General features: G+C 34.4%; 1 protein-coding gene across 1 annotated transcript in view; it reads left to right on the top strand.

The window, feature by feature from the left end:
• GALNTL6 (polypeptide N-acetylgalactosaminyltransferase like 6) overlaps positions 1–26,239 on the top strand; it is a 1,114,860-nt gene that overhangs the window by 450,512 nt on the left and 638,109 nt on the right. The window contains exons 4-5 of the mRNA XM_036240055.1: positions 3,962–4,100; positions 25,045–25,211. Of these exons, the coding sequence (XP_036095948.1) occupies positions 3,962–4,100; positions 25,045–25,211 (306 nt within the window). The remainder of the gene's footprint in view (positions 1–3,961; positions 4,101–25,044; positions 25,212–26,239) is intronic.

The following is a 26,239-nucleotide window of genomic DNA, read 5'->3' as shown; positions in this document are numbered from 1 at the left end:
GTGACCTAATAAATCAATATAATCCCCAAACAAAATCCAAAATGACCACTTAACTAAATAGTAAAATGAATCTAAAGTTCACATAGAAAAATAAACATGTGACAGCAGTCTGAAGAATTATGATGATTGAAAAATGGATCTTTAAACTAGAAAAATGTATTGTTATCATGTAAAAATTGACGGAAAAGAGAAATAAATTCTTATGGAAGTTCCAAAATATGCACAGAGATAGTGCAAAATTTTTGTCTGTGGCATTTTAATGCAGGAAAGGAAATTACAAATTATTCATTAACTGCAGTTCCTATCACTACCTAATCATTTGTGGAAAAAATAAAAATAAATGTGAGACTCTCCTCATTTGTCATGCAAAAAATAGTTCCAGATTGTTAAAAAATTGTAATAGATTAAATAAAAATAAAGATGTTAGTTAAATCTAGGAACAGGAAAGAACTTATTTATAAATATAATATGTAAATAAGAAACAATAAAAGAAAAAAGTAATATCAACTGAATGGAAAAGAATCTTAGATACATTTTGGTCATCTCTGGCAACTTTTGTCTTTTACTTATCTTTTTTTTAAATCAATCAGTTGTTTCCTATATGCACCCTAATGGGGGTTCAAACTGCAACCTAAGTATGTGCTCTGAGCAGGTGTATGGGCACACGCTCCAACCAGGTGAGCCACACCAGCCTGGATAATTTCTGTCTTTTAATTGCTGCTTTAGATCACTGACATTCAAAGTGATTATTGATTTTGTTTAATATCTACCATATTTTGTTACAGTTTTCTATTTGTTGCCCTTGTTCTTTTTCTATTTTTGTCTTTACTATTTTTCTGCCTTTTATTGTTTTAATTGGGCATTTTATATGATTTTCTCTTCTTTCTTAGCATATCAGTCATACTTCTTTATTTTTTTCTAAGTTTTTAAAAATAGTTGCCCTAGAATTTTCAATATACATTTTCAGCTAATCCAAGTCCACTTCCACATAACACTACATTACTTCACAGGTAGTGTGAATACCTTATAACATCAAAATAATCCCAATTCCTTTCTTCCATTTCTGGTATCATTGTTGCTATTCATTTCACTTTTATGTAAGTATACATAAGTGTATTTATACCATATATGATATATACATAAGCATACATAATCTAATACATGTTGATACATATTTGTAACAAACTGTTAGAGCAATTAATAGTAAGAAAAATAAAAAAGTTGGTTTTTATTTTACCTTCCCTTATTTCTTCTTCAGTGCTTTTCCTTCTTTGTATAGATCCAAGGTTCTGAATGATACTTTTTCCTTCTCTCTAAAGATTTCTTTTAACATTTTTACAAGGCAGGTATACTGGCAACAAATTTGCTCAATATATGTTTGTCTAAGAAAGCATTTATTTCTCCTTACTTTTGAAGGATAATTTCACAGGGTACAGAATTATAGGTTTTTACTCTCTCAATTATTTATTTCAGTTCATTCTCCTCTTGATTGCATGGTTTCTGAGCAGTCTGGTGTAATTCTTATCTTTGTTCCTTTATAGGTTAGGTATTATTTCCTTTGGATTCTGTCAGGATTTTTTTATCTTGAAAATGACATGCCTACGGATAGTTTTGTTGGGTGGTTTGGCATTTATCCTGTCCTGTGTTCTCTAAACTTCTTGGGTATGTGGCTAGGTATCTGACATGAATTTGGGTAAAATTTCAGTCATTGTTTTCAGTATTTCTTCTGTTCCTTTCTCTCTTTCTTCTCCTTCTGTTATTCCCATTATGTGCATGTTACACCTTTTGTAGTTATCCTGCAGTCCTTGGATATTCTGTTCCAAACAGTTTTTTTTTTTTTTTTTTTTTTCCTATTTGCTTTTGGTTTGAGGCTTCTAATAGTATAACCTCAAGTTCAGAGCTTAGTTCCACAGCGTTGTCCAGTCTACTAATAAACCCATCAAAGGCATTCTTTATTTCTGTTACAATGTTTTCATCATCATTTCCTTTTTTGTTCTTTCATAGAATTTCCATCTCTCTGCTTCCATTGCCGATCTGTTTGTGCCTGCTGTTTATTTTCCATACAGCCCTTAGCATATAAATCATAGTTGTTTTAAATTCACAGACTGATAAATTCCAGCATCCCTGCCATGTCTGATTCTGACGCTTCTTGCTCTGTGTCTTCAAATCACGTTTTATTGCTCTTTGGTATGCCTTGTAATTATTTCTTAATAGCTAGACATGATGTGCTGGGTAAAATGAATTGCTGTAAGTAGGTCTTTAGTAATGTGAGGATAACGTATGGGTGAGGGGAAGTCTTCTGCAGTCTTACAATCAGGATTTAGGTGAGGGTATGCCTCCAGAGTGAACTTCACAACACTCTTTCAGGTTTTTCTCCTCACCTCTTTGGTTGCATAGGATGGCTCGAGTAGGCTGAATTTGTTCTTTTTCTCTTCTCCCAGCTCGATCAGGCTCTGATAACGGCCAGCAGGTGAGGCCCTGGTTAACTAGCTTCTCTTGAGGACAAACCTTATTAAGAGGAAGAGTGTGCTCTGACCTGTTTCAAAAATGGCTCCTTTTCTCCTTCCTTTACTAGAAGGACGAGAGGGTTTTTCTTCTACTTTTGCTCTCACAACCTGGTGAGCTTCTGAAGGTAAATTTCTCAAAGCTGTCAGATTCCCTTTCACTTGGTACCTCCCACCGGAGTGTTGAACTCTCAGACTTGTCTGCACTGAGCCTCCAGCAAATTGTCAATTACATACAGCTCAGGATCTTCTGTCCTAGCAATGGTTGCCAAGCTGTTTCTAGTCCTGGGTCCCTGCCCTGGTAAGCCTCAACTTCCTGTGTTCTCCTGTCTGTCCCTCTCATTTTGGCGGCAGCAATTTGCCTTGTGTTTTCTCCTCTCTTGTGGATGAAAGATGAGTTTGTTTTTCAGTCTTAAATTAGATTTCAGTGAAATAAACTTAGAAAATATTTACAACACATGAAATTAACAAAGCTTTAGTAAACAACGTAAATACTTTGTTTTTCTAAAAGGTACAAGTTGTTTTGTAAAAAACACTGACAGTCCTTTTGCAATGTACAAAGTACTAATGATAAATGTATATGAAGTTATTTATTTCATTAGTAACCAAGAAAAGGGAAATTAAAGTGTGAATAATATATATTTTACCGGTAAATTTCAAAATATTATCCAATGCTTCTAAAAAGGTGTGAAAAATATCACTTACTCTAAAGCTATGCTAGCAATTCTGTTTGTAGGAATCATCCTCTCTGCTCCAAAGAGACATAATTAGGAATTTATAAACAAAGATATTCATAGCAACATTGCTTATAATAGAAAACATTTAAAATAACTTAAAAGTATATTTTCAATGAAATGGTATAAATTGAGATACAATGAAGTAATATCAATCATTGAAAATAAAAGATAGCTTTTAATACAATTATGTTGGATAAAATCAAATTGTAAAGCTGTATGTATATCAGAATCAGAATGTAAATGTTAAAACGTGTATGGAAAATCTATGATGAGTATTATTTCTTTTTCCTAAATAAAATAATATGTTATAATAAAATCTTACAGCCAGAGCCTTCTTTGGAGCATACTAACACGTGACTAAAGAAATATACATTTTCAAGTTGTATTATCTGTGTTAGAAGATGGAATCATTTGCTTTATCCTCACCCGAGGACATTTTTTTTTTCTTTGCATTCATCTTAAGATAGAGTGGGAGGAAGAGAGGGTGGAAGAGAGAGAGAGAAACATCGATGTGAGAGAGACACATGGACTGGTTGCCACCCACATGACACCAACCGGGGCCCGGGGACAAACTGCAACTGAGGTACATGCCCTTAGCAGGAACCAAAACCAGGTCTCTCTGGACTGCAAGGCGACACTCTAATCTCTGAGCCAAACCGGCCAGGGCAAGGTGCAATAGTTTATATAGAGATGATAATCCTGTTTTCTTTCTTTTGCCAGGGAAAGGTGAGCATGGGAAACCTTACCCCCTCACTGAAGAGGATCATGATGACTCAGCTTACCGGGAAAACGGTTTCAATATTTTTGTGAGCAACAATATTGCTCTGGAGAGGTCGCTGCCTGATATCCGTCATGCTAAGTGAGTATCAGCAGGCCTGTGTGTGGAGTAGTTTTCTCTTGTCGATTAAGTTTTATTATGTTTAACATGTCACTAAAATTTTGCCCTAATAATTTTATTAAAAACTTTCATATTTCATAATCTTAAACATGTTTGATTTAAATTGGAATAACTTTTAAAATTCCGAAAGAATAACTAGCGGCTCTCTAAAACTTAACACATGTTTTTGCTGTTGAGTTGAACTGTTTTAATACCCACACTGTTACATTTGATCACACAGATTATGAAGCAAACTTTTTTTTTTTCCTGGTAATTAGTACTGTCAGAATGTCTACATATATATGCTTTCCATCAATTTCCTTCTCACACCAGCCGTATTCAGTGCCATTATAGTTACATCTTCCATGAAAAAACTCGCAAATAAATGTATCCATAATTCAAAGGTAATGGCAGTTGCTCAATTTTCTGTCACTTTATGAATTGCTTGTGGCTTGTCAATTGACAGTGAGTTCGGTTTCTACTGAATTATAGCTAAATATTATAGTGTAAATGGAAACAAGAATAATATTACATTTAGTTACTTGAAATCCCTCTTCTCTCTGTCCACACCTATCTACTCCTAACATTTTTTAATGTACTTTTCCCCTCTAGTTTGTTACGGTTTTCTGGATAGCATGTATAATGCCAAATGTATGTCAAGAACATACAATGTGATCAGAATTTGAAGTTGTCAATTGACATACATATTTGAGAATCTGTCCAACTATAATAATATGTTTAATTCTTCCTAACCTCTTTCTTCCTTTGGCAATACTGTTATGAGACAAAGAAAATCAGACAAAATAAAATAAGGGCAACTAATAAAAATAGGATTAGGACTCTAAATTAAACCAGTAATGTATAGTAAATAAAACTCTTAATTTTGTGCAAGAATAATTAAACTTTGGAAAAAATTATAATTTGGGAAACAATTTTAGTCACCCTGTAGTACCTTTAAAATATAAAAGAATTACTGGTTTTCCCTTAGGCTTTATGTGAACTTGCATTTCCCAATATAGTTAAGCAGAGGATTAATCTGAAGGACAAATCAATTTTTCCATAAACTGAATGCTTTATATATGGGTTTGGGCCTTCCAGCTAGCCAAATTATTCCCAGGTTACCTGAAATTATCTACAGTAATTCCCATTGACCAAGAACATTCCTAGTTATGAGAATTTTTAATACCTAATTGTGCACCATCAAAGATGCATTAAATTGCATTGTTGGCATGATAAATATGCTCAGAGACTAATTTCCATCCACCTCCTCTTCCACCCCCACACTTCCAATCTTTTAATGTGTATTCAAGTGGAAAAAATTTCAGTTGGAGACAGTGCAGAAAATCACTGAAACCAAAAGACGGTTGATAGTCCCATTCTTCTCAGAAGAGTATATTTTTAGTGTAACTACCACCTTTTGAGAAAAGATGTTCTTAGGCAATGATGGAAAATAAAATTTAAAAATGGAAAGAAAAATACTTTAAAATTTTTATTAGAGTCGCTGAGTTTACAGCATCAGAGGGCATTAATGTAGATATTAGGGAACAAAAATTTGGCTAAAATATGTTCTGTGACTGTCTTTTTAACTGAAGCTGGGTATCTAGTAGGACAAATAGTCACCTACTAGAGTAATACCAACAAATTAAAAACAACAACAAAAATACCCTTAACTGAGGGGGTTGAAGATGGATGACAACAAAGTGTTAAATGTGAGATACCAGAATGGTAGCTTAACCTGGTTAGTCCTGTAGCTCACTCTCAGTGATGCAGGGAGATCCTTAGGTCACTCTCAGTGATGCAGGGAGATCCTTAGGTCACTCTCAGTGATGCAGGGAGATCCTTGGGTCACTCTCAGTGATGCAGGGAGATCCTTAGGTCACTCTCAGTGATACAGGGAGATCCGATATTGCCTCTGATTTTGTCAGGATCCTACAAGTAGGAAACCAAGAGCTAAAGAAAGTCTTGCAGGGATCCCACTGTTTAAAGTCCTATACTTTTGATATATTGCTAGAAGTGAGATCACTGGGTCAAATGGCAATTTAATTTTTAATTTTTTGAGGAAACACCATATTGTTTTCCACAGTGGCTGCACCAGTCTGCATTGCCACCAGCAGTGCACTAGAGTCCCCTTTTCTCCACACCCTCACCAACACTTGTTTGATGATTTGTTAATGGCAGCCATTCTGACAGGTGTGAGGTGATACCTCACTGTTGTTTTTATTTGCATCTTTCTGATGATTAGTAACGTTGAGCGTTTTTTTATTTGTGTGTCCAGTTTGGAGAGGTGTCTCTTTAGGTCCTCTGACCATTTTTTAAACCACAGAACTTATATGCATGTATGCGTATCCATGGATGCAGACAACAATGCTGGGGACAGGGTGGGGGGGGATGGGAGAGTGGGAGGAGGGTGTCAATGGGGGGAAAAGTAAAAATATCTGTAATAAAAATAAATTAATAATTTAAAAATATCTATATTTAAAAAAATAAAATAAAGTCCTATACTTTTGACCTCATCTGTGCCTCTCAAAATACTAGCACACAAATCTGTAAGAGTGTGCAACTCTGTGTAAACGGTACTTAAAATTATAAAGCAACTTGACATCTGTTCCAGTCTTATTAATTTAATAGGCTGCAGGTGGTTGACCACAGCTTGTTTATATTGATGGACTCTATGGATGAGAATGCAAAATTTATGTGACTTGAAAGTGTTCTCTACCTACTCATAACTTCATATTTAGTAGAATAAAAATAAATAAATTAATAAAAAGTATGGTTCTAAAAGAGAATCAAATCTTATCTTTGTGACAACATTCATGGACCTAAAGTGTTTTATAGCAAGTAAAATGAGCCAGTCAAAGAAGGACAAACACCATATGATTACACTTATCTGTGGAATCTGAAGAACAAAATAAACAAAATAGAAACAGACTCATAGATACAAAGAGCAGACTGACAGTTGACAGAAGGGAGCTGGGGATATAAAATGAAGGGATTAAGAAGTACAAATAGGTAGTTACAGAGTAGCCACTGGGATGTAAATTACAGCATAGAAAATGTAATCAATAATATTGTAAGGACTGTGTGGGGGACCAGGTGATCACTTGAAATATCAGGAGGACCACTGGATAAACTACATGGATTTCTATGCTGTACATCTGAAACTAATACAGAATGATATTGAATGTAAAGTGTAAATGAAAAAAAAATGTATCTACAAATCCTCCTCCCCAAATCACGTTTCTAGGTGTTTTGATTTGCTTGGTGCATATTCTAGTTCATTGTGAAGAATTTTTAGAACATGAATGATTTCATAAATTCCAATCCAGGAAGAAATATTTTCGCTTGTCCTTTCTTCTTCTCTAGCATAAAAATGAACTGCTTTCTTTTGACTTTATTACTTCATTGAGTTAGTAATAGAATCCATTAAGTAGGAGCAAAGATGAAGGAAATTCAATGGGCATGTGTGCAATAATTCGACCATTCTTATTTCCATGCAATAATAAATTCGTAGCTTTTCATTTATGTTTTAATTTTTTTTATATATTTCTTTGCCCTGGCCAGTTTGGCTCAGTGGTTAGAGTGTCAGCCCATGGACCAGAGAGTCCTGGGTTCGGTTCCCGCTAAGGGCACATACCTGGGTTGTAATTTGTCACCAACCTCGGTCGGGGTTGTGCGGGTGGCAACCAGTTGATGTGTCTCTCTCACATTGATGTTTCTCTCTCTTTCTTCCTACCTCTCTACCTTCCACTCTATCTGAAGATAAATGCAAAAGTGTCCTCATGTGAGGATTTAAAATAAATAAAAATAATTTTTTAAATATTTTTCAAATACATTTTTCACCTCCTAATTTTGTAAGTTACATTTTAGTTTCTCATACTATTTATGCTTTGGTATTGTCAAATTTTCCACATCTTCTTCCATAGTATAGACCCTACATTTTTGGCTGACTTTTGCACATTTTTTGAAAATATATCTACATATTTTAAATACTTCCTTCTTTAGTCACTGCTTACTTGTGTCTATATCCATAGTACCTGGGCTCAACCTATGATATGTCCTTAGAAACATTTATCTTTATATTTTATTTAATGCAATGTTGATAAGAATTTTACTACGGTAGCTTCTGCATGACAAATGTTCAGTTAATAGCTATCTGGCTGGCCTGGTTTCATTTTATCAACTTCAGAGTTTTCCCACCTGTGTATTGATTATGCAATTTCTTATTCAGTCAAGCATCGGGGATGCTACATTATTGTATGCTATAAAACATCTTATTTTCACCTCCAGTTCAAGATCAGAATTATAAAACCTACGTTTAGAATGCAAAATACATATAAAATAGGGAAACAGAAAACCATGAAGGATGGATGGCCTGCAAACTGATAAGTTTATGCATGACTATATTGTTAGCAAGATAAGATTTAAGAATATTTAAGTCAGTATTACTCTCTAGCTATAAATAATCAGCGGTTACCACACACACTCTCTAAAACATGGTATAAGTGATGTGTGTAAGATAACATTACACCTATGAAAAGAGGAAATACATGAGATCAGAACACAACAGAGCCATGTGTAAAGGAGAGTTGAGTTAGGGTTTGCCGAAGATACAGGTAAATGCATCATTGATGTCAGGTTAACTTGTTTGCTGTTATAAAAGAATCCATGTTTATACAGGTACAATTGATGCACATACATGTTCATTAAGATGCACATATAAGGTAGCTTTGTCGATGGGATATTTTTGAATTAATATAGTTATACTCTGAATTTTGGCTTTTCCTTTTCATTTACCTTTGTCTTTACATTTCACTGATATTCCCAAGATAGGGATAGTTTTATCTTTATGACTTTGACAACAATAGGATGGTGATAGTTGAGAGAAATTTCTGTGATATCTCAGCTCTTGAGAAAATATAGAAGAATTTTTACATCCTCTTGGATTATATGATTGCTTTCAGTAGTGTCACAATTAGACTAATACAGTTCACCCTTGTACAATGTGTGTGTAGGGGTACCGACCCTCTGTGTAATAAAAAGTCCACATAACTTTTGTCTTCCCCAAAACATTACTAGCTTACTGTTGACTGGAAACCTTACAGATAACATATGGTTGATTAACATATACTTTGTATGTTAATATGTATTATGTACTGTACTCTTAATAAAGTAATATAGAGAAAAGCAAATGTCATCAAGAAAATTATAAGAAAGAGAAAATACATTTATAGTGCTGTATGTATTTATTGAATAAAATCTACACATAAGTGAACCCAGGCAGTTTAAATGTCAAGTGTGTATGACAATCCTGTTTCCTGCACATTCAGAGCCAAATGAGATTGTCCCAGAGATGGTTTAGAATTAGAATATTATTTTTATTATTGGTAATTCTCCATTGGTGGGCATAGTTTAGATGGGGGCCAAGTGGGATTTCTAACACCGAACTCCAGAATGAATCACATCAAGCCTTCAAGTCATAGACATGGCTGGACCACACAACAATAGTTGTATAACATAAGGTACCAAGGGCAGAGGTAGATACCTGATCTCTACAGGCAAGCAGATTCCAACAAGGAAAAATGAAGGAGGATCTGAGCCAAGCATAATAATCTCTGTAACTCAAACTCTTCTATTGTGTGTCTTCCTTTCTCCTGAAAAGAATGTATGAGAAAATAGAGAGAGGCTGGAAGTGTTCATCTAGGGGCTGCTCCTCTACCTGGGAACATCCATCGGGAAGAACGGCATCTCCTTGTTAGATAAATAGTGCATATTATCTATTTTGTATATGCAGAGAAAAAGGCAATTTCTCAACATACACAGACTTTTCAGTAAAATTTTAAAATTTCAAATGACTTTTAGTCTAAATATTTTTGCCCTCTGGAAATTATGTTAAATAATAATTCTAAACAAATTTTGACTTCCATGGTTTGACTATAGTGCTCACCAAGTCAATCTGCCATTGTGAACTTTTATTTACCCACTGTAAAGTGGGGACACTCACTTTCTTCATGTTCTTCTTCATATATTAAGATCGGTAAAGTTGAGACTAGATTTACCAAATCAGCTACAGTATGATATGTTTAGTTATTTCTTTTACTTCTGGTGATAATTCTTCTGATTTCTTTCCTTCCTTTTTCAATTATACCACAAGGATATAAAATATAAGGAGATAAACTCTAATTTCACAATTTAAATGGTAAAAACAATTAAATTATTGGGTCAATTTTGACTTTTAGGAAAATAATTACATGCATCCAAATTGTTTTAACTATGAATTAGTAAATAAGTTAAGAATGATATTTTTAAAATTGTATGTGAAGTAAAAAAGTGTTATTTAACTGTTTCAACTCTTGTCTATTGAATGCTAGGGCACATTCACAGAGATGTTTGAATATAACCACCGCAAAATGTGCATTTTTTTTTTTTTATCCTCACCCGAGGATATTTTTCCATTTTTTGTACAGATAGAGTGGGAGGGAGAGAGAGGAAGGGAGAGAGAGTGAGAAACATCGACGTGAAGGGACACATCGAGTGGCTGCCACCCGCACAACCAACCAGGGCCGGGGACAAACTGCAACCAAAGTACGTGCCCTTAGTGGGAACCGAACCCGGGTCTCTCAGGACCGCAGGCCGACGCTCTAACCGCTGAGCCAAACTGGCCAGGGCAAAATGTGCTTTTTTTATCTCTGTTTCAAAAACTACACAGAACATTGGGAGGTGCTGGCTTCCTTGCATGTTTTCATAATGATTTACTTGTGAAGTTGATGAAGAATCTTATTTCACCAAGTTTACAAGTGGCTTTCGAAGGAAATTAAGCTAGAGGACTCTCATGCTCTCCAATCAGGTGTGAATGCTACCACGGAGGGAGGTGGGAAACATTTCCTTCTTATCCAATGCTCTTCCAGCCTAGGGTATGTGCCCATGTGACTAAAAATAGAAAAACAGTTGCATCATAAACCAAAGATTGGGGGAGGAACAAACAGGAACAACAGATAGAAAACAATCTTTCAAAACTGTCGTTCAAATGAGTACTTCAATCGTTTTTATGAGCTAGCTTATGCAAATTAGTATAGACATCGGGCCATTATTATGTTTCTAAGTCTTTTTCCTTGCCTATTACCAATTCTAGCTCTTTAAAATGTGGTGCCAAAAATGTGTCTCGAATACATGCACTTCTCTCATGCTCAACTATCTCCACTATCATTTCATCACTTGGATTTTAGAGTAGCCTCATAATTTGACCTCACTTCTCCCCCCCTTACATTGTGCAGAGTGAGTCATAGTGAGCATTAAGAACTAAGGCAGATCATTATATCCCCACATGTATTAATTTGCATCTCTCTGATGATTAGTGTAAAATATTTAAAAGACTCTCTGTTGCCCTAAAAGTGATAGTTCAGAAAACACCAACGCCGACCTTCATATTCTGAACCCTGCCTACCTCAGCTTCCACATTTGCTTTCCCTGTGTTCACGCTCTTTCCACCCTAACGCCACAACGCACATAGTTGCATGAGCACAACATACTCTTTTGTTCCTTAGCCCAGACATAAAATGCCCTATTACAGTAAAGTGTCAATCATATTTCCATATGAAATATTAATTTACAAATAAGTTCCCATGTACTAGGTGACCAAATAAATCAATAGTGATTACCACTCCACCCCGACATGCACACACACTCAAGCACACTCACACGTACTCAGGCGTCCAAACTAATTTTTCAAGCCTGTCAAAGCAAAATAAATTACCAGTTATCACTGCTTTATCAAACCCAACTGACACGGCAAGATTAGAACAGCAAAACAGTGTGACTAAAACCAGCCATTGAAAATTGAATATCCTGGCATTAAAACAATTATGGAAATCGGTGCTAGGAAATGACTTCTACAGATAGGCTCTAACGGGTGCTTGTCACTAGCCAGATGCCACATTGACATTTTATTCTGCTGCTATTGCAAATGGGGCTGAGAGAACTTGAGCTGAACCATAATGGTTTTGCAAGTCATCATACAATGATGGAAAATTAAAAGAAAATAAGGAAAATGTTCCCCTTTCTGAACATGAGTGGTTCCCTTGAGAAGATATATATATATATATTTTTTCGTTCACTAACTATAATATACTTAGCTATTCTGATCATCTTGTTTAGAAAGTCTTTTTAAAAATGACTTCACAGAATTCGACTACCTGAACTGTCATCTATTAGGTCTTTATAAGGCTTTTAATAAACTAAAAGGCAGTAAATTAATACTTCATTAATTATTAATTGATTTGGGGAGTGTCTAAGGTGCTGACACTGGTACTGATAAATGTATCAAAAAGTAATCTAAATATACCCCCAAAATACCATTTTTGCTGTAGCCATGAAGTCAAGCAAATTGCAATATTTCAAATGGGTTTCTCTCCCACATACAGTCTGATGAAACTGACTGGAACTGAATTGGCACTCTTTTTCTCTATCAACATTTCATAGAATTATAATGATTATTATAAATGGCACAAGATCATAACCATTTAGAATGTGGACTCAAATGCAAACTCAAAATATAACTTCCTGCCTGTTTACTATCATCATTACTATGCAATGATATTTTAACATATTTAGCATTATCTGAAATATGTTCCGAATTTCATTTGTTTCACATGATATATATATATATATGGGTGTGTGACACACCCATATATATATATATATTTCTGAGTTTAATGAAAAGAAGTAATATAAAGAAAACACTCCACCCAACAGCAGTATACATATTCTTCTCAGGTGTGTATAACCGTTCTATCAAGGTAGACCATAACCTGGGTTATAAAACAAGTCCTACAGATTTTAGTTTTTTTTTAAATTTTATTTTTATTTGTGTTCTTCAAAATATTTTTAAATTCTCCTTAAGTGTCCTTTCAAAACACTGATTACTTAAAATATGTTTTACATTTCCAAGTGTTTGGTGATTATCTTGTTATTTTTAGTTAATTTTTAATTTAATTGTATTATGCCTAGAGAATATACTTTGTAAGTATAAAAATTTTATATATTTCAAGTAATTCAGAGAATAAAATCAGCCTAATCTTCTATCATTCAATAGTTGTAAAAATAAATTTAAAAAATGCCTCAACTCAATAATCTAAGCCTTTACCCTAAGAAAATGGAAAAAGAGGGGCAAAATAAAGACTTTTTTATTGTAACTGAGGAATTATCTTTATTTCCTCATTTTTCTATCAACTTTCACTTCACATATTTGGAGACTAAGTTATTAGGTACATAAAATATTTTGTTTTGTTATGTCCTCTTAATGAATTGATCTCTTTATCATGAAATGAACTTCTATAGATGTGGAACCTTAAATATTATAATTTTTTGTCAATGAAGAAATCAAATCTTGTTTATTTTTTCTTTAAATATAGTTAAACAGACAATTTCCTTTTTGTTTATTTTTATTTGAAAGAAGGCAGAAGACTGAAATGGCTATGTTCACTAGTGCTGTTTGCCAAATATTTCTGATGATATTCCTTCTGGATCCTATAGGAAGGACTTCCTGGCCCATGTGCTGTGTGCCTAATTCTGACCAATGAATTGTAAGTAGAAAGCATTCTGTCATTTTAGAGACAGGCCACTTAATACAGATTGAGACCCATCAGCATTCTCATTTACCTTTGGCGGAGTGATTGACAGGTCAAATGTTGGCTGTTCGCACTGACTACAGTGAACAGGGATTCTCTTGCCAATCAGTGGTGAAGAAGCAGAAAAATAAAAATGAGAATATTTGTTATTTTGAGCCATTGGGATTTGGCATTGGTTATGAGTACAACATAACATCCTGACTGATACACTTAATATAAGTACATACAACAACAACAAAAACTCAGTGAAACTAAACATAAAACCATATATTAGATGTTAACAAATAACCTAAGGATTAAAATATACAAATACTTTCAACCAAACATTTTACTCAAATTTTGCAATTCAAGAGTTTGCTTTTTTTTTTTTTTTTTAATCCTCACCCAAGGACATTTTTCCATTTTTTATTCAGATAGGGCGGGAAGGAGAGAAAGGAAGAGAGAGAAACATCAATGTGAAAGGGACACATCAAGTGGCCGCCACCCACACAACCCAACCAGGGCCAGGGACAAACTGCAGCCAAGGTACATGCCCTCAGCAGAAACCGAACCCGGGTCTCTGTGGACCCCAGGCTGACGCTCTACTGCTGAGCCATACTGGCCAGGGCAAGTTTGCATTTTTTAAGTGTAGGTTTTGACATTGTATTTAAAACTAAATTTCAGCCTTAGACATTGAAAAGAATGTTTAGATGATGGTAAGACGAATACAAAGTTCTTAAGAACCTCAAATGCAAGTTTACCTAAATGTCCACAGTATAAATGTTGACATTATAGCATAAATAATAAAATAACTCTTTTAGAGAAAAAAAAATATAGCACAAAGAAGTCTGGCACTTATTTTATGTATCTGTAATTACAATTTATTTTGAGCCTGTTGTTAAAGAACCACTTATTTTTGTGTGAAACCAATGACATTATAGATAAATTAACCATGAAAGGAATGACAGTTAAGTATATTTATAATAAACAATGCTATTAAACTAAATATATTTTAAATCTCTCAGTTTAGTAAATGCCAATAGAGAATGTAAAAAAATGTGCATGCATTGTATTGGGAAAACAGAATAATATGAAAAATTTTCTATTGAAGTTTATTTTCATTATTGTGAATGGGTTAGAAGAATGTTTACAGACTAATTCGTGTATGTTTTGTCAGCCTTTAAAATGCCTTCATGATTTTGTTATTTCTCCCAAGTAACTTTTTTAAGAATGTGAACTATTTCTTTTGTCTCACTGGTTCATTTAAAATTTGAAGAAGCTTTTTTTTTATTCATTTAGATAAATTATTGCTTAACAAAGAGATGTCCTCATTTCTGAGCCATTCCTAAATCTAAGTTAATTTTATGCAAATACTAATTTTAAAAAAAACATGGCCATATGAAATGCAATAATTATAGGCATTTTCATTTACATTTTTGTAAACTTAATGCAGCAAATGTTTTGATGTGTCTCCATTTCCTCTTTGTAATTTTGCTACATATCTATAACCATAAACATATAAATTATTTTTTATTTTACTTATTTCTTCAACAGAGTTTCATGTTGTTACATTGTCTTCATATTTAACAAATTTCTGTACTTAACCTGATTTTGGATTAAACCTAAAATACACAGTTTGAGGGTTCTTAATAAGGCCCTGGTGTGCTTCATTATTTCTAGCAATACTGAGAAGCAGTCATCTGAACCAAAACTTCAGGATTCCAATGGCTGCGTTTGGGAATGAATTCAACACCCTTTGGAGCAGGTTAAGTGCTGGAATGACAAAATAGAATTCAATCAGATTAAACACTGTCACAAAGAGGTTGGTTTTTCTTAGAGTGAAAAATCAGATCAGCACCCTCATTATTTTTTGCCAGAACTATTACAATCACTATTCTGCCTGTAGTCCCTGCCATCTTCAATGCATCGTCGGCCCTGCTGCCAGGGGAATATGTAAACATGGTCCTGTCTTCCTCATCACTGACAATACGTGAGATACTTCACACTGACTGCAGGCTAACATCCAAATTCTGTAGACTCACTTTCAAGCTCCTCCATGATCTATTCTCAACATACAGACTCATCTAAAAAGACTCCCCTAATTCTTTCAGACAAAGTTAGTCATACTTCCTTCGGGCTCTCATTGCCTCTCTGTCATCTATTATGTCACTTGTCTCATTGGCATACATAATCATTTTATGTATCTGTCCTCTGGTCTGTGAGTCCTTAAGGGAAGAAACCCTTGTGTATTCATTATTCTATCCTAAGTGTCCCTGACTTCCCCCCATGCAGTTCCTTTCTCTTCTCGTTCCCTACCTCCTCCATGGGCAGGAAAAATAATCACAAAACAACAACATAATCACAACAAAAATTATGATAGTATTTATCTCACCCTTGCTATTAGCATAAGTAATGCTGTACTAAGTGCTTTGCATGGATTATCTAACTTAATTCTTGTTAATTTATGAAAAGATAACTTTTTTCTCCTACAGTGCCCCACAAGAGAGCCTGCTTACAGAAGTTAAATAACGTGCCCATTGTCACACAGAAGTGGCAAAATCATCCTTTGAACCTAGATAGTGTGATGTAAAAATATGATTTTGCAATATTTGAGAAATAGTTATTAGTACAAGATATTAGTGAGTTTTCAGTGTGGTCTAATTTAAAAAAATTGTAGATATTTATGTTAAGAAGTTAACCTTACTACTAATACTCTAATTAGGCCATTTTTATATATATACTCTATAAAGTCCTAGTAGTTGTGTTTCATAGGCACAGAAGAGACTGAACAGAGATGGCTGATGATTAAAAAGTTAAAAGGAAGAATGAAATTCGTGTGTGACAATTTAAAACATTAAAAATAAAACACCATACCTTAAAATATCTCCAGGTGTGACAAACTGCAAGCTCTGTAATTCAACAAAGTAATAATGTTTCTTAAACAAGTTGGACAGACATCACTTTCTATTTTAGAGACTGTTCTTGCCCAGTGAAGTATAATTGATATGCCTGTGTCTAAGATCAGGTACCCCTAGAAGCAGACACTGAAAAAAAAAATTACTGCAATAGTTTTGAAGAGGAATCCCACATGGTACCCGAGGAGGCCAGGTGAAGGCAGGAAGGAAAAGTGGCCACTAAGGGTGCATTGTCAAGATGCTTATCTGTTTGGGCAACTGAGGCTCAATCTTGCTGGGAAACCACTGTGTTATCCAACCATAGGGCTGTTTATTCTCCAACTAGTTTTGGATTGAGTGAATGAATGAGTAGAAGGAATACTTTCACATCCCAAGTATGGTAATAATTTAAATTGACACTGATAGAAATTATTGAAAACATGTTTATGAGGGAAAGCTTTTTTACATATCTTGCATCCTTTGTTTCTGCATTTTTTTCTGAATGGATAGTGTATAGCTGTTAAATATCATATTAAAGTCATAAGCCTACTGATTGCTTATAGTATATTAGTCTAGTGCCTTTCTTATTTAATTAATAATAAGTAATATGTATAATGTCTTATCTTACTGTTTTAAAAATTATTGCCTTCTTGGAGATATCAGTTATATTCCCAGAGCATTATTAGGTATGATGTTTTGCAGAAGTTGGTGTAGTTATCCTGATATTGATACAGGAAAGCATTAAGACCCATTATCTTGGATCTTTAGATTTGTTGAGAAGAATGGGTGGCGCCACATAATTATGACAAGTGCTCTGAATTAATTTATCATCCTTCTAGATTTATAAGTTATATGTGAAAGCATAAATATTATTACAAACAAATTCTGAGATTCAATAATTTGTAATAAAGGGTATTTGACTAAAATATTTAATTTTATTTCATCTTCTAAGATAGTTAAGATTTTGGTTTTAATTACACTATATTATCCCAAGATATAAAGCAGTATCTTTTGTTTTAGATCCACAGCAGTATTTAATATTTAATATGTCCTATTGAGATCATAGTAAAAAAAAGTGTTAAAATGACTGACTGTAAAGAAAAATTAAGTAATGTTTTGAATAGTCTGGCACATTTTTATGCATCTTGGTAGAATCAATACATCCTTTAATATCATGCTATAATTTGTTTCCTCATCTAAACTACATTGTAGCCAGTGTCTGCCAAAAGGTGAAGCATTAGATGTTCCTGAATTTAAATAGAAACCCTATCTGTTTCTATATTTCAACTTTCTTTTTTGTTTTTAGGTTATCCATATCAGAAAAATCACAGAATTTGATAATCGATTGAAATATTACCCTATTTTAATTTTGAAATAATTCAAAATTTCACAAACTTAAATGATTTTATCTCCCTCAGTAAAGCTTGAGTAGTTATAAAAAATATTGAGCTAGAAATTAAATGAGATTTGAGACAAGATTGTTATCCTCATGTAGCTTATAAATTAATTAAATAAATTTTAAAAAAGCAAAAATAGCAATTACATGTAGTATATTGCTCTTAACTATGCCTCAAGTTAAAACTTGTTTCTTTTTCACATCTTAGATTGTTTCATACTAAGAAAAGCAACATAAAATTTCTTTTTATGATCTTCACTAAGAATGTGGCAATGTCTTGGGACCTATTTTTTAATTTTATTTTTTTATTAAAAAATTTTTAATTACAGTTTACATTCAATATTATTTTGTATTAGTTTCAATTATACACAATGGTAATTAGCCAATTACATGCTTTACACAGTGTTTTCCCTGATGTTTCTTGTACTCAACAGGCATCATAGATAATTATTATAATATTATTGACCATGTTCCCTTCCCTATACTGTACTTTACATCCCCATGATTGTCTTGTAATTTCCAAACAGTACTTCTCAATCCCTTCACTTTTTTTATCCAATCCCCCAACACCCCTCCCCTCTGGCAACCATTACTATATTCTCTGTATCTATGCATCTATTTCTGATCTGTTTATTTGTTTATACTGTTCTTTAGATTCTACATATAAGTGAAATCATGTGGTATTTGTCTTTCTCTCATGGACTTACTTCACTTAGCACAATAACCTCTAGGTCCATCCCTGCTGTCACAAATGGTAAGATTTTATTGTTTTTAGTGGCTGAGTAATACTCCAATATATATATATTACCACTGCTTTTTTATCCACACATCTGTTGATGGGCACTTGGGTTGCTTCAATAGCTTGGCTACTGTAAATAACATTGAAATGAACATAGGGGTGCATATGTTCGTTCAAATTAGTGTTTTGGGTTCCTTCAATGAGTGCCTAGAAGTGCAATCGCTGGGTCATAAGGTAATTATATTTTTTAATTTTTTGAGGAACCACCATAATGTTGTCCACAGTTGTTGTACCAATTTGCATTCCCACCAACAGGGCAAAAGGGTTCTCTTTTCTCTACATCCTCTCCAAAACATGTCATTTATTGATTTATTGGTGATAGCCATCTGACAGGTGTGACGTCATATTTCATTTTGGTTTTAATTTGCGTTTCTCTGACGATTAGTGACTTTGACGATATTCTCATATGTCTATTTGCCATCTGTATGTCTTCTTAGAGAAGTGTCTATTCAGGTCCTTTGCCCATCTTTTAATTGGATTATTTGTTTTCGGGGTGTTGAGTTGATTGAGTTCTTCATAAATTTTGGATATTAAACCTTTATCAGAAGTATCATTAGAGAATATGTTCTCCCATTCAGTGGGTTGTCTTTTCATTTTGTTAATAGTTTCCTTTGCTGTGCAAAAACATTTTAGTTTAATGTAGTCCCTTTTGTTTATTTAATTATTGTTTGTTTCTATTCCACACCCAAAAATATATGTCAGAAAAAATATTACTAAGAGAAACATCTCAGATTTTACTGCCCATGTTTTCTTCTAGAATTTTTATGGTGTAGAGTTTTATATGTGTCTTTAATCCAATTTGAGTTTATTCTTATATATGGTGTAAGAAGGTGGTCTAATTTAATTGTTTGCACCTATATATCCAATTTTCCCAACACCATTTACCCATTGTATATTCTTGTCTCCTTTGGGAAATATTAATTGACCATATGCTGTGGGTTGATTTCTGGGCTCTCTATTTTGTTCCATTGATATATATGTCTGTTTTTATGCCAGTACTGTGCTGTTGTGATTACTATGGCCTTGTAGACTAGTTTGATATCAGGTAGCATGATTCCTTTAACTTTGTTCTTTCTCACAAATGTTGTGGCTATTAAGGGTCTTTTGTGGCTCCATATAAATATTTGGAATATTTGTTCTAGTTCTTTGCAATATGACATTGGTATAATGATAGGAATTACATTGAATTTATAGATTGCTTTGGGCAATATAGACATTTTAACAATGTTAAGTATTCTTATCCATGAGTATAGTATATGCCTCTATTTACTTCTATCTTCTTCAGTATCTTTTGGTTTTCTGAATACAGGTCTTTTATCTCCTTGGTTAAATTTATTTCTAGATATTTTATTTTTGTTTTGATGCAGTTGTAAATGGGATTGCTTTCTTAGTTTCCCTTTTTGATAATTCATTATTGTTGTATAAAAATGCAACCAATTTCCAGTTATTTATGCTGTATCTTTCTAGCTCCAGTGTTTTTTCTGGTGGAATCTCTAGGGTTCTTTTTGTGTGTGTGTGTGTGTGTGTGTTTTGTGTTTTTTTTAATCCCCACCCGAGGACATTTTTCCATTTTTTGTTCAGGTAGAGTGGGAGGGAGAGAGAGAGAGAGAGAAACATCGAAGTGAAGGGACACATCGAGTGGCTGCCATCCGCACGACCAACCAGGGCTGGGGACAAACTGCAACCGAGGTATGCGCCCTTAGTGGGAACCGAACCCGGGTCTCTCAGGACCGCAGGTCGACACTCTAACCGCTGAACCAAACTGGCCAGGGCTCTAGGGTTCTTTATATACAGTGCCATGTCATCTGCAAATAATGACAGCTTTATGTGTTCTGTTCCAATTCAGATGCCATTTATTTATTTCTCTTTTCTGATTGATGATGTAAGAATGTCCAGTAATATGTTGAATAAGACTGGTTAAAGTGGACATCCCTGTCTTGTTGCTGATTTTAAGGGAAATGCTTTTAGATTTCTCCCAATGAATATGAGATTAGCTGTGGGTTTGTCATATATAGCCTTCATTATGTTGAGGCTCTATTGTTCACTCTATTTTCAGATTGCTAAGAGTTTTTATCGTAATTGGGTGCTAAATTTTGTCAAAGACTTTTTCTGCATCTATTAATATGATTATGTGATTTTCTTTTAATCCTTACTCAAGGATATGTTTTGGTGGATTGTAGAGAAAGAGAGAAGTGGGGAAGGGGGAGAAACATCATTGTGAGAGAGAAACATCAAGCAGTTGCCTCTTGTACATGCCCAAACCAGGGACAGAACCCACAACCTATGTATGTGCCCTGACAGGGAATTGAACACACAACCTTTTTTATATGAGATGATGCTCTAACCAACTGACCCACCCAGCCAGGGCTGATCATGTGATTTTTATCCTTCAGTGTGTTAAATGTGGCATATGATGTTAATTGATATGCAGGTATTGTACCAACTTTACATCCTAAGAATAAACTGCACTTGATCATGATGTATGATCTTTCTAATGTATTTATGGATTTGACTTGCTAATATTTTTAAAATATGTTTTTATTGATTATTGTGAGAGAGGAAGGGAAAGAGAAATAGAAACATCAATGAGAGAGAAACATCTATAGGCTGCCTCTTGCACGCCCCCTATTGGGGATTGAGCCCATGACCCGAGCATGTGCCCTGACTGGGATTTGAACCGGGACCTCTCAGTCCATGGGATGGCGCTCAGTTCACTGAACTACACCGGCCAGGCTGACTTGCTAATATTTTGTTGAAGATTTTTGCATCTATGGTCATCAGGATATTGGCCTATAATTTTTTTTTTTTTAATATCTTGGTCTGGTTTTGGTATTAGAATGATGCTGACTTTATAAAATGAGCTTGGGAGTCTTTCCTCCTCTTGAATTTTTTGGAATAGTTTGAGAAGGATAGGTCTTAGTTCTTTGAATGTTTGGTAAAATTCCCCTATGAAGTCATCTGGTTCAGGACTTTCATTTGTTGGGAGTTTTTTTTGTTTTTTGTTTTTTTCTTCCTGCTTCAATTTAATTAGTTGTAATCTGTCTGTTTAGATTTTTTTTATTATTACTTTTTTAAATTCAGTTTTGGAAGATTGTATGTGTCTAGGAATTTATCCATTTCTTCCAAATTGTACATTTTGTTGTCTATATAGTATATTTGTTGTCTAATATATGTTGTCCATATTCTTTGTATTTTTTTGCATTTATAATTTTTTGTATTTCTGGGGTGTCAGTTGTTACTTCTCCTATTTTCTGATTTTATTTATTTGGGTCTTCTGTTTTGCTTAATGAGTTTGGTTAAAGGTTTATCAATCTTGTTTATCTTTTCAAAGAACAAGCTCTTGGTTTTATTGATCCCTTGAATTGTTTTATTTTATTTTATTTTTTTAGACTCTATTTTGTTTATTTTTGCTCTGATCTTCATTATTTCCTTCCTTCTACTGACTTGGGGCCTTGCTTATTTTTCTTTTCTAGATCCTTTAGGTATAAGGTTAGATTGCTTATTTGAGATTTTTGTTTGTTTGTTTCTTGAGATAGGCCTGTAATGCTATGAATTTCCCTCTTAGGACTACTTTTACTCTGATCCATAGATTTGGGGTTGTTCTGTTCTCATTTTCATTTGTTTCAAGGTACCTTTTGATTTCTTCCTTGGTCTCATTGTTAACCCATTCATTGTTTAGTAACATGTTATCTAGTCTCCATGTCTCTATGTGTTTTTCAGATTATTTGAGTTTCATACCATTATACTCACAGAAGATTCTTGATAGGATTTCAGTCTTCTTAAATTTACTGAGACTTGTTTTGTGTCCTAACCTGTGGTGTATCCTAAACAATATTATATGTATACTTGAAAATCATATATATCTTTGGGTGATATGCTCCGAAGATGTCAGTTTCATCTATCTGATCTATAATGTCATTTAAGGCCATTGTTTCTTGTTGATTTTCTGTCTGGAAGATCTATCCACTGATGTCAAGTGGGGGGGGGGGTATTAAAATCCCTTACTATGTATTACTGTCAATTTCTTTCTTTATATCCATTAAATTGTGCTTTATATATTTAGGTGGTCCTGTGCAGGGTTGCATAAATGTTTACAAGGGTATATCCTCTTGTTGGATTGCTTCCTTTTTCATTATGTAGTATTCTTCTTTGTCTCTTCTTATAGCCTTTGCTTTAAGGTCTGTTTTGTTGATATAAGTATAGCTTGCCCAGCTCTTTTTTCATTTCCATTTGCATAAAATATCTTTTTCTATTTCTTTAATTTTCATCTGTGTGTGTCTTTTGTGGTTCTCTTTTAAGTAACATTTATATATGGGTCTTGTTTTCTTATTGATTCAGCACCCTATCCCTTTTTATTGGAGCATTTTAAGCCATTTACATTTAAAGTGATTATCGATAGGTATATATTTATTGCCATTTTATTCTTAATAACTATTTTTCTCTCTTTTCTCTCTCTCTCTCTCTCTTTTTTTTATCTTAAAGAAGAGCGTTTAACATTACTTGTAATATTGGGTTGGTGGTATAATGAACTCCTTTAGCTTTTTTTTGGGGGGGGCGGGGAGCTGAGAAACTCTAGTGTTTAATTTATAGTCTTGCTGGGTAAAGTAGTCCTGGTGGTGGGATCTGGCTTTTTTTCATTTTGTATATTTTGTGCCAATTCCTTTTGCTTGGAAATGTTTCTATTGAGAAGTCAGTTAACAGTTTTATGGGAACTTTCTTGTAGGTAACTGTCTTTTTCTTGCTTCTTTGAAGAGACTCTGTTTGACTTTGGTTCTGCAGGGTGGGCTACTGCTTTCCCCCAGGACGATGCCTTATGGAGGAGAGTGCTCCACCTAAGAATGATGGTTTCTGTGGGGTGGGAGGGGCACTCAGCACAGGTATCCTGGTAGCCTTCCCTGCAGCTCTTTCCTGGGAGCCACAAACTCCACTTTCTCCTCCTATGATTCTAGTCTGCTCCACCCTCCCTCAGTTGGAGACCAGGGTGAGTGGCTGCCAATGAGACTTTGGGCATTGGCCCTTTAAGAAAGTGCCTTGGTTTCTTGCAGACTCTAGTCTCTCCCTGGCAGTTAAACTCCTCTGATTTTAAGTGCCAGATGTTATACGGATGCTTCTTCCATGCTCTGGTGCTCTAGGCTAGGGAGCCCAGCACGGGGTTGAGAGCCCTCGATCCTCTGGGGGAATCTTTGTAGCTAAAATATCCCTCTGGAATCTCAGCTACTGCCCATGGGAGGGGACAGCCCTTTTCGTGTCTCCACCTTTCCTTCCAATCTCAATGTGGCTTCCTCTGAAAATCCTTGGTTATAAGTCTTCTGTTCAGCTAGTCTTCGATTGGTTATTCAGGATGATTGTTCTATGTTTTAATTGTGATTACAGTTTGGTCCTGGGAGGACATGAGTGTAGCTTCCACCTACTATGCCACTATCTTGGATCTTCCTCTTTTGATTTGGAACTTAATGTTATCTTATTATGTGGTTGTATCAGTATATGGTAATTGAAAATTAAAGCTTCATTTCTTTCTTTTTTTTTTATCCTCACCTGAGGACATTTTTGCATTTATCTTCAGACAGCGGGAAAGGAGAGTGAGAGGAAGAGAGAGAGAGAGAGAAACATCGACGCGAGAGAGACACATCAACTGGTTGCCACCCACATGACCCCAACCAGGACTGGGACGAACTGCAACCGAGGTACGTGCCCTTAGCAGGAACCGAACCCAGGACTCTCTGGTCCGTGGGCCAGCACTAACCGCTGAGCCAAACCTGCCAGGGTCATTTATTTCATTTTTATACTGTGTTTCCCCCCCTAGAGCCTTATATGCTACTCAACCATTAAAATATACCACAAATAAAGCTGATTAAACATAATTATTAAAGAAGTTGAATTCCAAAATTTTCTAGGAAACCCATCTAAACATTAACCATGTGCTCAGTGGAAACAAATGTAAAATTTACCCTTATTGCTATTAGATAACTATAGGAAAATATTAAGTTCACAAGAATACATTTTAATGGAATTCTTACCTAATATTTGAGGATAAACAATTATTTTATTAAAAGTGAGGATCAAAAGAGATTATTAACGGATTCCCTAAATAAGTAATGTACATGCTCTGGCTGGAAAAAAATTAGGAAAAGTCTAGTGTTCAAATATGTCTGATAGCATAATGTATACATATCAATATAACATATACTACAGTTTAGCATTTGACCTAGCTTTTTCCTTCCTTTATTATCTCTAGCTGTAAGCACAAGATGTACCTGGAAACACTGCCAAACACCAGCATCATTATCCCATTTCATAATGAAGGTTGGACTTCGCTCCTGCGTACCATACACAGTATAATTAACCGAACCCCGGAGAGTCTGATAGCAGAAATCATTCTAGTAGATGACTTCAGTGATAGAGGTAAGAGAGTTACTAATATTTTATCTGATTCTGTTGTCACCGACACGAACACTACCGGGTTAAAAAAAGGCAGACGATTTTGTGATGTTGCTTTTTGATTCTGTCTGAAAGATGATTATGAAGTTTTGTCTATGTCGTGATTTCATAAAATGTCAGCCAAATGCAAAAGAAACAGAATGAGAAGTTATTGGTGCCATTTGGGGAACTATAATAAATTTGCATTACATTCTTGTGGTGAATTAGACAGGTGTTGGCAAATGTTTCACATTCTACTTTCAGCTTCAGGACAAACACTGTGAAATGTGTCATCGTAAGTACATATGAATAGTGAAATATTCTAGAACTATAAAATCTGTTTCTGTTTCTGAAGAGTATCTACTCTATTATTTACAAGTATGATACATTCTCCAGGCGGTGTGTATGTTACTTCATAAATACTAAAAATCACAGTGAAACACAAATAAATATTTTACTTGGCATTCTAGCTATTTTATCATATCTGAAAATAATAAAAATCTGGTGTAACAGTGTATTAGAAAATTTGACGTACGTTTTAATTATTTAGTATTTGATAAACAATCGGTTTTATAAGACGGGAGTAAAATATAGAAAGTTACCTGAGATTAGGACTTCATTAATTATATTTGGTCTAAATGTAGGAATTATTGATACTAGAGGGAAAATACATTTTCTCTTTCTTGCTGGTATGAGTGGAGAGGAGGAAACCTTTTCTATTCATCTATTTGGGGATATAATTTTCTACTTTATATCTCATTGCACGAAGGAGCTCTGCTTACCAATGCTGTACATCTGTAAGAAAGAATGACAGTTAAATACTTCGAAGGCATATTATTCTTCTGCCTCACTAGAGAATACATTTGAAAATCATGGGTTAATTGAAGTTTTGGAAATTTCAGTTGCAGAAAAAACATCATTTTCTTTATAGTATTCAAAAATTCTGTCAAAACAAAGCCAAACTGCTTAGTGTGTTAGTTTTCAGGTTTGTTTGTTTGTTTGTTTTTGAGAGA

The sequence above is a fragment of the Molossus molossus genome, unplaced genomic scaffold, assembly GCF_014108415.1.
Source record: "Molossus molossus isolate mMolMol1 unplaced genomic scaffold, mMolMol1.p scaffold_m16_p_4, whole genome shotgun sequence".
NCBI classification, from domain to species: Eukaryota; Metazoa; Chordata; class Mammalia; order Chiroptera; family Molossidae; genus Molossus; species Molossus molossus.
Note: the sequence above shows the minus strand (reverse complement) of the source record. Positions and strands in the feature narration are given on the sequence as shown.